At 45.1% G+C, this 17,112-nt stretch overlaps 2 protein-coding genes across 5 annotated transcripts in view; one reads left to right on the top strand and one right to left on the bottom strand.

The window, feature by feature from the left end:
- The window catches only part of LOC120947909 (probable beta-hexosaminidase fdl), a 359,113-nt gene that overhangs the window by 152,273 nt on the left and 189,728 nt on the right, over window positions 1-17,112 (top strand). The window lies entirely within an intron of this gene.
- On the bottom strand, window positions 1,065-17,068 carry LOC120951740 (polycomb protein Asx-like). Of its 4 annotated transcripts, none has more exons than XM_049607852.1 (6): window positions 16,968-17,068; window positions 15,294-15,395; window positions 7,241-7,931; window positions 6,743-6,852; window positions 4,764-5,497; window positions 1,065-2,332 (listed from the first exon to the last, which is right to left on the bottom strand). In XM_049607852.1, exons 2-6 carry the CDS (start codon window positions 15,316-15,318, stop codon window positions 1,277-1,279), a joined length of 2,616 nt encoding a protein of 871 aa, XP_049463809.1. In that variant the 5' UTR covers window positions 15,319-15,395; window positions 16,968-17,068; the 3' UTR covers window positions 1,065-1,276. The 4 variants fall into 4 exon arrangements, with proteins under 4 accessions (XP_049463809.1, XP_049463813.1, XP_049463811.1 ...); XM_049607856.1 differs by having other exon boundaries at window positions 6,743-6,849; XM_049607854.1 differs by lacking the exon at window positions 16,968-17,068 and adding an exon at window positions 16,838-16,906.

Here is a 17,112-nt window from a genome sequence, read left to right as displayed (position 1 = left end):
GCAAAGTTTAAACATAGAATGGTTGTACCTGTGTCTTTTGATGAATAGTTGAATCACAGTTTGAGGACTTCGAGTTATATAGACATACATTTTAAACCAACTGCTTTCATACTTTACTTTCTATGGGATTTTGGTTAAAAGAGCTTTAGCTGAACACGATATTTTTTTAAATGACTTTAAAGTTTATGTAAAAAAGTCTACACTTCAACTTATTGAAATTTATCGCTTGCAAGCACTAACAGAACATGAATTGTCAGTTATCTGATATAAAATTTGTGCTTTTTAATTGACACCTTTTTGTTCCATCGAACGTCCATCGAAACAGATCCCGATTTTTTCTTAGAAAACCATTATAATGCTCTGACTTTTTCAATTTGCCATTTAACCCAATTTACCCAACGAAAAAGTGTTCAAATAACGAGTTCCAACTGTAATTTGGTGCATTCCGATTGGGTCCAATTGGTCTAATTGTTAGATTGAAGCATTCAAAAAACAGTTTTAATCCTAAAAAAACATAATAAATTCCATTGAAATATCTGTCTAGTTCCAACTAGCTGGCCCATGTGAACCGTTACATTAAGGATCACTTAAATTTACATTTACACAGTCCCAGAACCCGTGAATGGAAGCAAAAAACAAAAAATCGATAATCAAATCACACTTGAAAGGCCACACCGGTTTTTGCTGTTTGCTTCTGCATCCCGCACGACCTTTCCTCCAACCAAACCAATCGAAACGCAACGAATACCAGCGGTACACTTACCAGTAAAACATTTCTCTAGAAATAGAACAGCAATTGGAAAAAGGTACAATCTCATTAAAACCATCCTTTCCGACCAGCCCACCGACTGCGACCTGTGCGTCACACAACACTAGTGCGATGAATCAAATTTATTGTCTCCTTTGCTCATGCGATCGTACGCTTCGTGCTGCTGCTGATTGGATCTCATCGCAGTGGAAAAGTAATTCCATGGAATGCGTTAAACAACAACAACAACAACAAAATGCAAAAGCTTTCAAAGCGCTTGCACACCCCTGTGCCCTTTGATACCAACATCGATTCATTACTTTCTTTACTTTGCTTTATTTTCCTCTCTTTATATGCATCCTATCATAATCTCATCCGTACTATTCAGCCCACAAACGTGCGCTGTGCCACTGCTGTACAGTTTCGTTCACCGTTCAAAGGACATCGCTTTTGAGCCGCACCGCACTTGCGAGCTTGCGAGACGAACTTCCAATAAATTACATTAGTTCTTAGTACAGACCGGTCGGCCTACGACAGCGCTCCAAGATGTCCCACACTGCCCAGCGGTACCTGGTACGACGTGTAGGCCCGACCGCTACGCCTCCGCTCGTCAAACAGTCCCTGCCGGACGGCAGCATCGAACGCTCGCTTTTCCTCGGCATCGTTAAGGTAAAAGCTTAGCGCGGGCACTACCTGTAGCACCGTGCTCGTTTGAAGCCTCCTTCGGGGAACTACATTGGTCGCGGTTGGTACCGGCGTTGGTACATTATCGCTGCGGCGCAGTAGAAGCTGCTGCTGCTGGTGCTGCTGCTGTTGGTAAGCTGCGTAACTTCCGTCCCGATTGCTTGCCGCGCCCGGAACTTGTTGCACCGCGGTGTGGGATGGAGGATGGTTGTACGGGTAATGTACCACAGGACCACCCTGTAGTGTTGCCACGGGGGTCGTATAGGGTAAGTTTGCTTGTACTTGAGGCACTGTTCGTTGAGCAACTGTAGTAGGCTGTGAGGCAGTGCTGTGAGGCAAAAGGCTACCAGAGCCAGTACCAACCGGATGGTAAAAGTTTGTCGGTCGTGTGTGACTTTGTTGCTGCTGATGGAGTTGTTGCTGATGGTGCTGATGGTGCTGCTGATGGTGCTGCTGGTGGTATTGTTGTTGCTGATGATGCTGCTGCTGCTGCTGGTACGTATTTTCCGGTACAACGGTTACCCGCTGGATCGGAAGCACTTGCCGTACGGGGGGAGCAAACCAATGGGCCGAGGGCAGATCGCCGTGCTTGTTGTTGGCCCCGATCAATACGGTGCGTGTTAGGGTGGATGGTGGCAAAACGCCCGTCGGTGGTAGTATCGATCCTTGCCGATAGATGGCACTCGGTGTCTGTGGATGCGGTTGTTGATACTGGTGCTGCTGGCGGGGAGGCTTTGGAATTTTGTAGGACTGCTGGGAAATTCGTGGAACGGGTGCAAGTTTCAGCGAAGGCGTCTGATGCGGTAGGACTGGTCGCTGCTGGTCGTTCCAGGATTTGATCAGATCTGCTCGCACCAATTGAACGTTCGTTGCGATGGGATTGGAAAATCCGGCCTGGTTCTGGGGAAAAATAAAAAAAAGGGTCATTAATAAGAAGCGGCATTAATTAAGCTCAATCAATTGCATTCTTTCAAGAGAAGTGAAGTCCTTTTGAACCTAATTCCTAGCACACAATCCTTCCAGAAAGGATTCCAATGCGGGTCGGAAAATGTTCAATTTAATCCATGGCCTGCTGTTTATTTCCACAGAACATTTCCCATGCATGTAATCCACGCTATCCACGCCTTTGTCGTTTCTCTCCCTCTCTTTCTCTGTCTCTAACTTGCTCCCAAATACCGGACATATTGCCAATCATGCTGCAAAAGTGCTTTGTCACAACTATTTTTCCCACACCAGCCCCTTTTTTACAACGGAAATCCCTGTAAGTGGAATGCTCAGCTGGATGTTTCAATCATACAGTTTTCCCACTAGAACCGAGCACTCGAAAGGGGGGGTACGTTTGCACGTGAATGAGGGCGTAAAGCTCAGACGTACAGCTTCCCTTTCCAATCACCCCACTGTTAGGCATTAGTTTGCAAAACTGTGCAAACATGCCGCAACCATCTCGAGCCGAGCCGGGCGGTGGCTGAAGTGTCAAAAAACGGCACCACCCGGTGGGGGTGTCCAGATTAAGCTCTCTTCAATGATGCTTGAGATGGTTGTTCGTTGAGCTTTTTTGCTTTTGTTTTACACATTGTTGGATGTAAATTTACCAACCCATTTTTTCCGAAAACTTCCCACACGGTGTCGCTGTGAGGACGGCGGCGTGCAAAACGCTTACGCTGTTTGTGGTGTAGCTCCTTTTATCCCTCATTATCATCTTTTCACTCCAGTCCAGTCTGTCGATTATCAGTGTTCCCCTACTCCAACGCATTTTGCACAAGGACGGACACACACACATATTTCTCACCGCTCAGGATGGCTGTAAACTTTCGATGATACGGATCGTTGCCAGTCAAATAAGTGCCGAAAACTAAAACTGTCCACCCGTTGTCTCCCGTTGTCACGAGCCATCAGGAGGGTAAACTTTCCTTTTTGGGTGATAAATTAAACTTTCAGCTCATAATGAACCGAACCGAAACGTCGTCAACCAGGCAAACCGGTGTGACGAAGTGGACGACAGCGAGGGAAGCGTATAAACCGCAGTTGGGATGATGGTACTACCAAAAAGGAAAAGGACCATAGCCAGCACATCGGTCGCTAACGGCAGAAGTTGAGAAAACGGTTCTCGGGCGTTAAACCTTAAGACGAATCATTATATTGATGAAGTACTCAAACCCGGACGGACATCTATAAACCGTAGTAGGGCTTGGGGGCCTGCAAGCGGTGTGATAAAGGTAATAGGATAATGTTATCGATTACCACTCGAAACCGTTCAGCAAAACTTCGGTCGGTGCAATAAACAATGTGTCATTATTGGGGTGGGAAGATGACGTTCCACTTCCAGCAGGATCGGTGTAGCACTTGATCAATTATCGCCTTTTTTATAACGTCCTATTATCCAAGGGACTTTCAGTAGATCGGCATTGTTTCAGCTTATGTTATTGTTTTCCGTAGAATTTTAAATGAGCTTTCTATACTGGTCAGTAATGTTGCTCTATCATATCGGTTTTAAATTGAGTCATTTTGTGTAGGTGGCAAGAAGTTACAAACTTACCTATTTTACATTTTTTTAAGCAATTTGATTACAAGACATCGGAGCTTTTTTCCAACACTAGGTTTAATTTCAGATAAAGAAGAGCGAAGAGCAAATCGTTACGCCAGCGCCTCTACCGGAATCACACAAAATTCCTGTAGTAACTTGCAATGACTTATTCTAAATAGTGAGGAATTTGTTATCATCACCGTATAAAAGCGCTAAATTTCTACGAAGGATTTCTGTACTGAAACTACACTCCTACACTACAACTACACTACATGCACTGCCGGGAATAGATCGTAAAACCAATGGAATCAGTTACTGAATCGAATATAGACTCATCAACAGTTCCAAAGCCCGCATGAGTTTGGGAATACAGTTCAAGGCATTCGAATCGAAATCTGGATTTGAAATCAGTGTAAAAGCCAATATGGGTTAAGAATAAATTCCAGTATTCCAGTTCGATAGGTACACGGTCAATGCCAGGATCATTATGGGTTAGGCACTAGTTTAAAGCATGCAATAGGATCAAAATATGTTCCTGAATCTGTGTGGGTCCAACTCTGAGATGTGTTTTCAGTATCAGTTTCAGGATCATTATGGGTTTAATATAACCCCCAGAGATGGGTATGGGTTCAAGTTCAATTCCAGTTTTCGTATAACTTCAGTTTCTATTCCTAAAGAGCTTAACTATGGTCGTAAACTTATGGAGCTTAACTGAGCTATGACTATGGTTGTAAGAAATGACGCTTTTGAATCGTGTCATAACTTGCCCACCGATGAGCCCCCTAAAATTAATCCGCATTCACTCACCTGATTTACAATGCCGTACGAATCTGCTTGTGGCACTCCGGACACGGTTCTCACTGATCCTTCCGTTCTGGTAAGTAGTGTGGAGCGCTGCGGATCGAACCCAGAACCAGGATCGGTTGAAAGCGTCCCAAGACTAGACACATAAACATTATCCAACTTTGGTCGGTACACATTCGACCCAATAGCGCCGTTTGGATCACTAACAGGTGGACTAACATCTGCTCCAAAGCTATTCCCCACTGGTCCGCCGTACTGATTCACCACCGGTTGAGGGCTGTATTGTATTCTTCCTTGTTGAAACGGTGGTTCTAGCCCCGTTTCTGGTTCCGTCACGTACTGTTCACCCTCCACAGTCGGTGGCACTCCAATCTCCTCCCCCTCCTGTACCTCCGGTTCGCCCACACGCTCCTCGATCACACCGACCCCGTTCATGAGGTCCATCAACGAACGCATCGGGTAGGTAACCATCGACATCACAACATCCATCATATCCTGCCGATCTCCACTCATCAACATCCGGCCCATACCGCTGTCCGTCCGACCGATCGCTTCATTCACACCGTAAAGGCTCTCACTTTCCTCGCACCGCACGTTCATGTACCAATCGCACACCAGATGGCGCTGATTGAAGAGTGTCCCATTGGGGCAGAGGAACGCAAAGCCACGCCCGGTCGAATCGGTGTTGGCGCACACCCGGAACACTTGGCACCGTGTCTCAACGTCGGCATAATAACCTGGAATACGAACAAATAAAACAAAAAAAAAAAAACGGGGTGTGAAAACGATAAGATTTCGATATTAAGATTTCGGGGCAAGCGATATTGGAGATTGGATTTGTGAAGGCCACGAATCGCCCGGAGTTTGGGCGCGCTCCCCGGTCGCGCCTCCTTTTCATATGCTAATATCAATGCCGGCTTCTGGCGTCACGTTCCGACACGAGATTGCCGCATGATGAAGGAGGATTAGACACATCCTCCCCGCTTTTTTGTTAGAAACCGGCACAAATGAAGGCAAATCGTCCCGGCAAAGCTCCCGGTCGAAGCGGTAGCAATTTCGTAAGCCCACGCATCCATCGATACAGATACTAATCGCACGTGTTGTTCTGCTCTATCTCTCTCTCTCTCGCTCCTTCCTTGCTCGAACAGCGCTATATATCCGCCATCCCACCGTGCCAGGTCACAAACGATCGTCAATAAATCAAACGCTGGTTCGTGTTGCGTACTTCAGAGTGCTTCAGAGCGTTTTCGACTTCGATCTATTTCCCCCCTGTCTCTCATTAGGTTTGGATTCATTTTTCAACGCGGGGACTAAGTTCGTTCGTTTGGTGACATCTCATTTATGAAGCGACGTTTAGTCGGGCACAACAACGCTTCATACCGGGGGTTCATCGCGCACCCGCCCCAAGGCAGTAATAATGATGGATGTCCCCGTAAGCGGCCAACTCCAGCTAGTCAAGCTGAAGCAAACTGAACGCATTCATCTTTTTGCACCTCGTAGTGTCCAAAGCTACTCTCTGCTAACCTTTCGTGAAGGGTTTTAATTAATGTGCCGTTGCTTACAAAATGGCTAAAGCGCCGACCGACCGACCGACCCGGCCGCCGTAATGAAGAGCCATTCTTGCAAGGGATGGAATGAGATACGACCAAAGATGGTGTCCACGCTTTGTGCACGTGCATACTAATGGAGGTGTGTTTTTTTGGGAGGTTGATTTATCATCCCTATTGTAAGGCGATGCTTATCTAGTTCTTGTGGAGGTAATTTACTGCAATGATGTCTTCTTAGTTTACTGTCAAAATTGAAGGGCTTTAGAGGAAGATCCTATCTAACCGAAAACGCTCGAATTTCGCGCTGTTTTGATACACATAAATCTAATTCGAACGTGTGTGTGTGTGTATCCTGGTCATGGCACCAGGGCCCTCTTTTTTTAATAAATTTTGCAATCAAAATTCGTCTGCGCCAACCTTCCCAACCACACTTACCATGATGACGGTTGTCGCAGGTGAACTGTGTCGCCGGCACGCTACCCAATATCGGATAATCGACATCCGGTTCACCGGGCAGGGCCGAACGTAGCTGATCCGTCGTGCTGCTGATCGCCATTCCCAGCGGGTGGTACAGAAAAATATGAAAGAAAAAAGGAAAAAAAGCAAATGCACGTTATTTGCCGTACACATTCTTGAAAACTGAAAAAAATGTTTTTCGTTTTGGTGTGATGAAGAGGCCAGTCCGCCAAAAGACCACAAATAACGCGCCCGTAAACGATCCATCCCATCTGGGCGCTTCTAGGAATTCTAGAGTTTTCTCTCTCTCTCTCTCTCTCTCTCTCTCTCTCTCTCTTTCTTTGTATTATTTTCACCTCTTTAAATGAATCCGACAGCCTGCTTCGATGGCGCTCACCTGTCGTGTCGTTTTGGGGCGAGAAATTGTGTGCAAGAAACCACACACAAAACCTGGCATGAAAAGCGACTTCAACTCACCTTCCACCAACGTCCCCCACCCGGCCGGATGTCGGAAGTGTGCGGCCGACATTTTGTGACACCGTTTGATCCGTTATCGAGGTCGTTAGGGACGGCTGCTGCCGGTCGTTTGCTGGCGTCGTTTGCTTCCTGTTGCCACTGTGCGGGAAATTCGTTGCCCCATTCACATTTGTACCGACATTTTTCTCTAATGTTTCGCTTCCCTTATTGGTCACCGCAGGATGCCCGCCACGGCCACGGCCTGTCGTCACTTTGCCATCGGAATACGAAATCAAGTTGATCCTGCTGCCGCCGCCCTGCTCGGCACGGGCGAGTTTATCGACCACGGACGCACCAGATGGTGGCTGCTCGGGTTGGGTGGCTTTTCCAGCAGCAGCACCACCACCACTGGCAATTGTCACCACGGGTGGGGCGGCAAGGTGGCTGCTGCCCAGTATCTGGTCCGGGCTTTGGTGGCCCTGGTCGTACGGCACGATGGAGTAAAACTTGGGCGGAAGGAAGATGCGAGCCGGCTGCCGGAAGTCGAAGCCACCGTTTTGCAGCATATCCAGAATGTCCCGATTCAGCATCACCTCCATCAGATCCATTACCGTGCGGACGGCTCCAGTTGGCTCGCCCGTACCATTGCCACGAGCACCATCCGGTACGGTCAGCAAAAGCAGAGCAGCGACAAGAAAGAACAACAGACGGCCTGAAAATGGAAAGGAAAAGAGGGATTTTTTATCGTTAAAACGAACGAGAAAGTGCAAAAGCGAACGAAAGTTGTTGCGCAAATGGAAATGAATCACAAGACGCTTTTGCTCGCGCGGAAAGAAGAGGCCGCAGAAACCGAACCGGGGTGCTTTGTGGTTCATATTTCAATCAAAGGATCGGACTGCCGTTTTTCCCCTTTTTCCGTTTAAACGAAGTAAAAAAACGGTACAAGTTAAAAAAATCCATTTCTGCTGAGAAGCACAGTTTTGTTCGCCAAAAAGGGAAAAAACGATAGGAAAAGCAAAAAATAAAACTTCCAACTAACTGTGACAATCTAATAAACCACGCACTGTGTCATCATCATCTCCACGTTCGGTTCACCGAAAAGGATTCTCGTGTACGGTGCCGGTTTTGATGACGGTGCTGGAATGTCCGGGCCCGGGTACCGGAAATAATGTCCCAATGGTTCGACTCTTCTCGTTTTCTCGGGACGTCCCCAAATAAGCGAAGCCGTTTTCCTGTCCCCTTCCTTTTGTGTGTATGGTTGGTGAGTTTGCTACTGTGTACGGTGAAAAGTGAAAGGAGCAATAAATTATCCCATCGTCACAGGCAGGGTTAAAAATTGGGAGTTAGGCGATGAGCACAGTTCCCCTAAATATTGCTCGAATAAGACTTTTCTGAATCACACACTGTAAGTGGTGGAATGAAATCCCCATTGGGCTTGTTGAAATTTTACAAATAGCCTCAATTAGCTCATAATTACTATTTACTTTCCTTAATAATTCTTAAAAAATCGTACTTAACCGGTTTAATCTTGTTATTTTCGTGGCATATTATCGTCTTTAGACTAATTGATAATTCCAATTGATATTTAATCATAAGATAGACTGAAAGACTGTAAAAATGAGATCAATAACTAACACAACTCAATCAAATCATTGACCATAGCATTACATTTCAGATTTAGTCCTTCGAACCGGATCAAACAAAAATATGATTTTATAGCTCTTTTTATAGTTTTTATGGCTAAAATTTTAGCTTTTAAAACAACCCAGTGGACTGATAGCAAGGCTTGGATAATGAACATTGAACAAAGCCAATCAATCCCCAACTGGCTCAATTTCTGTACTGTTCATGGTATAAATTATACGTCACAATCAGGTCTACAAATGACCATTGCTCAACTGGGATGACAAAAAAGGACAACCATTCCCAATAGAAGGTAATAACTTATTAAAGTAAATATAGCAGAAAGGCTTCAAGATACATATACATGTATACAAAAAGGTATTTTTGTATCTACACAACGTAATCATTCATAAAGTTTCTACAAAACTGCGATAAAATCGACATTTAGCACCATGTAAAAGGTTTAAATTCGCTTTTTTGTACAATTTTCATTACGTAAATCGGCACTTCATGCATTGTGAAATTATCTATCCTTATTTCAACAATTTAATCCTCAAATAAATAAGTTTCTTATCGATGATGTATTAATACAATACAAAAAAGCGATCCCACAACAAAACCAGCCTTAAAGTCCATCTTCAACATGTGTCTTTAAAGCCCATCTTCATTCCAAGAAGATGTGATCTGCTATTCCTTACACTCATAGGACGACAATTTTACGACCCACTCCTCCCACCTATCGCTCCATCTTCACCCGGTTCGATCGGCACAATCGAACATAAACGTACCGCTTCCATCCCGGCCCACCTTACGCCGGGTCTCGCGCACACCTTCACGCGATAGAGATCGGTGCTGCTATTTATGTCGCGCTGTCGCCGTAAATGAGGGTTCAAACACCTCCCCCACCAAATCAAGAAGCCACAAACGGTCGCACCCGGATGTTCCTATCCCATAGGCGCTGCATTCCCTTTCAAGCTAATTATAATCCAAACTGTACAGAAGGCAACCGGGCCCGTCGTCCTTGGGACCGAATTTACATCCATTTTCACTGTGAAAAGATCGGCTCGTAAAAAGTTACAACACGAGCATTAACGATCCGGATCCGCACATGGGGGGAGATGAAGGAAACGGGGAACACGTTCTGGCCCAAACAGCTTGCTCCAAGTGTCATCGATTCCTTCTGAAATAGATCACGCGCGTTTCACAGCGTTTGGGCAGAAGAAAGGAAAGCTTAAGAAAAGGGAAATAGGGGGGGGGGGGCTTAAGAGTGAGGATGGGGAGGTAAGGCAACCATCAAAACCCATCTCCAGCACGCAGACGGCAAATACACATTCCACAAATTCTCGTTTAATTTCCCAATTTGTGATTTTGCGATCAGGCGACCGGCCGGTCCAGCCCGCTCCTGCTCCTGCTCCAACCAATCCACCCTTGCTTGCCGATGACGCCAATGAGTGTTGACAGTGGGAAGAAATAAAGCAGCACTGAAACGGAAAGGCGTATGATAAAATCATCCCCCGTCACATTGGCCACCCGCTTCCGTGAATTCGAGCCGCCCAAACACTCACAAACACTGGGTGACGACGGGTGGACTGCATGTGGGTGAGAGCAAGCGGGAGAGAGAGAGAGAGAGCAAACAAGATAAAATCAATTATGCAAATGAGTGATGGAGGTTTCGAATTCGAACATTAAATTATTGAGAAAGAGGTAGAAGAAAGACGCTGTCTATAAAGGGCGCTTGCAGATCAGAACAGATCAGAACACTCCAATAAATGGGAGTGTTTGTGTGTGTGTGCCCCCCTCCCCCAGTACCAAAAAATGTGTCCGAAATGTTGCTATTGATTTTTCCCATTTATTTGACAGCATTCGAAATTAGAGGATGGTCCGGTTCTTTCTTTCTCTCTTTTTTCTTAACACCCGCCCGAACCTTAAATGACCCACGTGGTGGGATGAGAAAAGGACGCCTCGATTAGGCACCCTGCTGGGAATTATTGTATCCTTCCCAGGCAGCAGGAGATCCTTCGGGGGGAGGCGCTATTAAATGAAAAGTTTAAGAATTGTGTTTCATTATGAGTGAGCGAGCTGAGCTGAGTGAGATTTTAATTCGGCGGAGGGACCACCACCCCATGGGAGAGATAGATAAGCCGAGACAATAAAATCTTTAAGGGCACTTCTAGGGACGAGGCATCAGTGGCACACCAGTTATTATTTGAGGATGTGACTGTGTTTGAAGTGTTTTATTGCCGAGAGTCGAAAGGTGGAACTGGAGTTGTGAAGAGAGGGAGAGTGAGAGAGTGTTAATAGTGCTCTGCTGGGCGCAATTTATTATGAGCAATTTGCAACTTTTCTTTGTTTCTAACTCATTTTTTTGGGTTGATAAACTAGATTAAAGACAGCATTTATCGGCATTCCAAGTCTATTAAAATGTCTTTACTCCAGAATTTTTTGAGTTTGTCATAAATTGTCAATTAAAATTAAAACACGAGTTGTACAAGGCTTTAGTGTAACTCATTTTGAATAATTTTGTAAAAGAAGAAAAAAAACTTCACGTAAATGATAGTGAGATCAAATGAATGAATGTCCGAAGAGTAGTCGGCAAAACAATTTCTTTGAGCGTTTAAAAGAATAAACGTAAAATTTGAATAACAAATGCCTCCCTTGATCAAACTACTGACAACTACCATAATGTGAAACTGTTAGCTGCAACAGTTCCGGTAGGTTCTGCCAGATGGCGTTGGGTGCTGAAAAGAACACTAAAAAGACAAAAAATTATTGCAAATTCTAATTTTCTTCTTCCGTTCGATTTTTATCTTTTAATTTTTAAAAGTTATTTTTTGTATTTAATATAGATATTTTTTTATCTAAAATAAGTACTCAGAAAGCTTTCATGTTACATAAGTGCAATTGTACGTATAGAAGTTGAAAACGCCCTCTTGAGGGAAAACAAACTACCACAAGCACGAACACATTTAATCACTATTTTTCGCTAATTAATAGTGTAAATTATCGCTCCTTCATCCTCCTGCAAAAGAACTCTCATATTGATGACCCATCTTAAACAAAACAAAAAGCATCAAACATGTTCTACCACTCCCTCCGATCGATAACATAAACAAACCATCTGCCTAATGTGACAGATCCGTTCCTTTCCCTTTCACGTCACATCAGCAAACCAGCTACAGCAAACACGAAAAGTGATTTTGAGTGGGTTTGAAAATAGTCATAAAATGTTATGCTCCACATAAGTTAGTAGTGGTACCTAGGGAGCCTAGGTTTTTGTATGTGTGTGTGTTTCTGTGTGTGTGTTTGCAAAGCCTCTTCAAAGCAAACATCTACAGGTGAACGAGTTTAAAATAAAAGTAAATCACGCACAACTCCTGTTGCTCTCGGCCAGCACACCCGCTCCCGTGCTGCACGCGATCGGCAAGGTTCGTCGCTCGAACGCATTACTACTACTACTACACACGGCCGCTACAACTCAATAAACAAACATGTTGACACACATTTGTCAGCCCGCTTTACGACGTCCCAAAAGGGTCGTAAACATTAAAATATGCCTCATTTGAATTTTTATATTTATCATAATTACAGCCGCCGGTGCGGGCCGGCCGGCAGGAAGAAAGAGCGAGCAAATACCGCTGTTACGGGAAAGGGAATGACATTCCTTCCCTCGCCACGTTTGATGAGCAGTGTGTGTGTGTGTATGTGTGTGTATGTGTGTGACATATGCCTTCACGATGGCCACCAACAAAACTTTGATCGTCTCTAATCGATCGTTTTTGTCTCCTTCCAGGCAGCAAAAGGGAGAACCCATTCTTAGCGGTTTTCATTTTCATCTCGAACCGGATCTTCCCAATCGCCGGCGCCAAAGCTTCAACAAGCGAGGGGGTTTTTTCTCGATGCCGATGTTGTTTGGGGAATGAAATTCTAGCTCCTTCCCCGTTGGTCTTGTTTTTTCGCACATCCGCCTTCGCTTTGTGGGTGGGACGGTTGATGGTGATGTTGGTGGCCGTTCAGAAGCGTGAACCATAAATTCGTCTTCTTGGCTAGACGGTACTAGTCCCGGAGACCAAAACATGTTAACCGGATCCACACACACACACACACGTGTTCGAAGTTTGATTGATGCCACTGTGAGGCAGAGCAGCATCGTTCATGCGCAGACATACACAATCGATGCGTGCCGCACATAAGCACGCCAATCAATACTCGGGCTCGAGAGCCCAAACATGATAAGCCGGGCGTGTGTGCCGGCTCGTTTTGGCTTCGGGGCGTAAAGCACTAAAAGCCTCTAGCTTAGCATAAATTACACGGATTTGTAGTGGTGAGGAGGATAGAGAAGGGGACATCCAAAACGGGGAGTGAAGTTAGCGCCAACGACTGAGCTGAGCTGTCGCTTTGTTAGTAAAGGTCCACCCGACCACCCGCGTGCCGTGTGTGTTTTAACGATTCATGCTTGAAGGCTAAATAATTTCGCTTAGAATTGAGAAAAAGATGTTAATGTACAAAAGTGTTAATTTTACAACGAGCTTTATGCTTCGTTATGATCGTTTTTTCGTTCATTTGAGGAAGCATTTCCAACAATGTGTTCCAAATGTTACCCGGAACACCAAGAAAGTGTTGTTGAAAATGACTTGTTACAGTGAAGCTCCACCCAAAATTAGTATTCATAAGCAAATTAACAAGCAAATTCATTAAAAAACAAAACGAAACTTTCCAATTAAGCCCATTCCATCATTAAAGCATTCAAACGATCCAATTTAGAGAACCGTCGTGCGATCGCGGTTCCCCGTCGTGCACGGTAGGAAATGAAACAAACCCAGTTCCTTCGCCGTTCGCCTTTATCGGTCACTATAAAATAAGCAACAACGAAACACTTTGAATTCTTTCCAATTCTCCCTCGCTAAAGGGCATAGGGTTGGGCGGACTCGTAAAGCCAACACATTCTGCCCCCAAAACTCAAGATCCTATTGGTAAGCCCAGAATGACGAAAATTTTACGTTCCACTTTAACGATCACGAGTCCAATTCGATTTCGGTTGCCACACTATATGAGAAGCGGCAGGTGTTGGCGATGGTTTCCAGCAGAAAGAATGAACGGATACATGTTTTCAATGGCCGGGGACAGCACCTGTGCACGTAGAAGACTTCCACTTCTGGAGGCGGAAAATGGCATACAAACGTCGTTCATTATTTGATGAACGTTAGTGATAAAGCAATGGTATTCTAGGTTTGCTACTTTTTTGGCAGTTAATTGTAGGGTAGGGTGGGTCCTTTCTTTGCCCTTTTCACTCCCAATGCGGCAGGCGGCATACGATCAAAAGCAAAAGAAGGAAAGGAGGATGTTTTAATGCTATTAATACATTATCTACGGCAAAGATGAGAGAAAAATATGGTTTTTGCCATTTTATCAAGAGATATAAGCTCAAAATACGTGAGGGCATCGGTTTTGCTTTAGCGTCACTAAAATTTATAATCCTCATTTTATTAACTTTATTGATACTAAATCCATTAAGAACCTTCACGAAACAAAAACATGATTAGAGCCATAAGCCATGCTCCTCAAAAGTGCTTCTTTCGACATCAATGCTTTATCTCAGACGTGACAAACCAAGAGCAAACATCCGATCCAATTCAATTGCATACATTTCAATCCATTTTGCTCGTTACGCGCTTCCCGGTACAAGCAACAGTTACAATAGATTCTAGCAACCTTTCAACCCTACCTGTGTAGAACAAAATCAAATGCAAATTGTTTACTCAAATATCAGCCCCACGTAGATAGATAGAAGAAAGCTGTGTAAAGAAACTTCCTCTTCCCTTAACATCATAATCTACTGAACGATGCTGCAAAACCACACCGTGTATATTTTAAAAGGGAAAAACATCCCGAGCACTGAAGAAGAAAAACCACAACAACCAAACACACACACACACAGCCGTGAAGATGCTATCGGAAGGAAGCGAGCGAGTCTGATGCACCTTCATCCACCTAACCTGCTAACCGTTCGGGACGGATTGAAAGCATGAAAAATGACGCCCCATCGTCAACGAGAGGTGGGGTGGCTCGCGGAACCAAAACCTCCTTCCCTTAGCAAGGTGATGACGGACAGATGACTCTTCCACTCTATTTGCCAATTCGGGAAAAGAATTTCCATTCCCTCCCTTATACCCCCAATACTAGTGGAAGGAATGGAGCGCTTGTGGATCGTGAACTCAAGCGCGAGCTTAACGGATCATAAGGAAAATGTTTCTGTTGCTCGTTCGTGCGAGAAAAATCCTTGGTGGTTGCACCGCGTTATGCTAATTTTAGACTCCAGCAACGGTTTTATCCCAAAACGGTGGTTTTGAAATTTCGCGTTTTCCACTTTCTTCCTCGCTCGCCTACTCTGTTTTGGGTATCACACTGTTGGTGTGTGGTGTAGCTGCGCTAGCGCTAGTATTGCGTTACTTACTGTTCGTCGTACAGCGGCGTAGCATCCTTGGATAGTTTCCTCCCGTTTTTCGAAACGGTTTGACGTCGTCAGTCAGCCGAAAAATCGGGCTTCTTCAATACCCTGTGCCAGAAGAGAGAAAGGGAGAGGGAGAAAAAAGCAAGCATGAAAACTCCAAGCATAAGGAAAAGCCACAAAATCGAATCCACACGGCAACACGAACGCCGGGACGGAACCGTGAATTTTGGTACGTGCGAATCAGCGTGTCTCTCTTGCAAGGTTGTAGCGGGGTGCAAGGGTGGCAAACGAGTGACTCGTGAAAAATTGTTCCGGAAAAGCCACTTCCACTGCACACTCACACACACACATACACACACAGCACTGATACATACACTCACGCGCGGAGAAGCGTTGGAAGAAAAATGTGATGATGCACTTTTGGGAGTAAGGGCCCATAATACGTTCAAACGAACCGGAAAAATCGTACCAAATCTTCGCGACGTGTCCGTAGGTACTCCGTAGTGCTGTAGTGTCTGTAGGTGCGCTTCCTCGTACTCCCTTTGCACACAGCTCCCTCTCACTCCCGCAAATAAACGGAGAAATCTTTTATACAATAAAGCACTTAAAAATCCATAAATCTAATTTCTCACTCCCGGATTCGTTGGTGTGGTTGTGGTAGCAAAAACGGGAAAAAGCGACGCATGAGGGAGGGGCTTTTTACGGTTAGAGCAAAAAAAGCGGCAGCACAAATGTTCACAACACGATGCACCTTCTTTCCGAACACGGGTTTTTCCTCGGGAACAGGGAGGAAGTTGTGCTGCAACGTTCGCGTTGGATTGATCTTGCTGCACGCTGCACCATATTTCGTTTGCCCTTTTCGCAGTATGCTCACTGCATCTTTTGCCCCGGGCCTCGGGAAAGGTTAAGACCACTCGTAGACGTTTTACAGCTTCACACCGACACCAAATCCACAAAAGCAGGAACAGAACATAACAAAAAATTGGAAAGAACTGAAATCAAAATACCACAGCACACACTCACACAGAGAGATTGGGTGAAAATGAATGGTAAGATTTGCGGTCGAAACATTCGCGCGTGACTCTTACGCCCGCTCGCCCGCCTGCCGTCTTAACCGTCCCGCTTGCTACTGAAGGTAAAGGCTTACACAGTGGAAATGGTAAAGTAAAAATGTTCTCACGTGCGCTCAGAAGCTGAGATTGTTCCTTTGCCGTCTTAGCGGCCGACCCACCACCACACCATCACCACACACACACACACTCATGAATCACGGTCAGTAAGCCTCTACGCTTCGTTTATCTGTTGGTCCCGCTTTGCACGTAGCTCGCGTACTGCACCTGGCTTCGGTGAGCATGGCACGGTTGAAATATTTCAAATCCAACGCTAAGATAACCGTCCGAAGGAAGAGTAACTAATGGTGCATAACTGGAGCACATTTAAAGGTATATCATCCTGCTGTGTAGTGAGTTTCTGCATTACACACTGTGTCTTTACTGGAACTTTATCGATAGGTGAACGTTTAAGTTATTACTTTTAAATTCACTCACTTCGAGAACTCACTTTTACACACACTTCACGTTTTAACATAGAAACACTACTCCCTTTCTACACAAAAAAAAGCACTCTCTTTCTACCGAGATCGTCGAAAGAGGTTCGTCGCTTGCTCCGGTTGCTTACCGTTCGAAATGCCGCGATCGACTGATGGTGTAACGATAAGATGGTTCCACTTTTCTGGCAGTTGACTCGTACACTCGATCCACCCGATGAGAGATCGTACGATGGTGACGAAGTGATCCGAGCAGTAGAGTGTGGCGTCTCGGGA

This window comes from Anopheles coluzzii, chromosome 2 (genome assembly GCF_943734685.1).
Source record: "Anopheles coluzzii chromosome 2, AcolN3, whole genome shotgun sequence".
Lineage (NCBI taxonomy): Eukaryota > Metazoa > Arthropoda > Insecta > Diptera > Culicidae > Anopheles > Anopheles coluzzii.
This window is presented reverse-complemented; position numbering and strand designations above follow the sequence as displayed.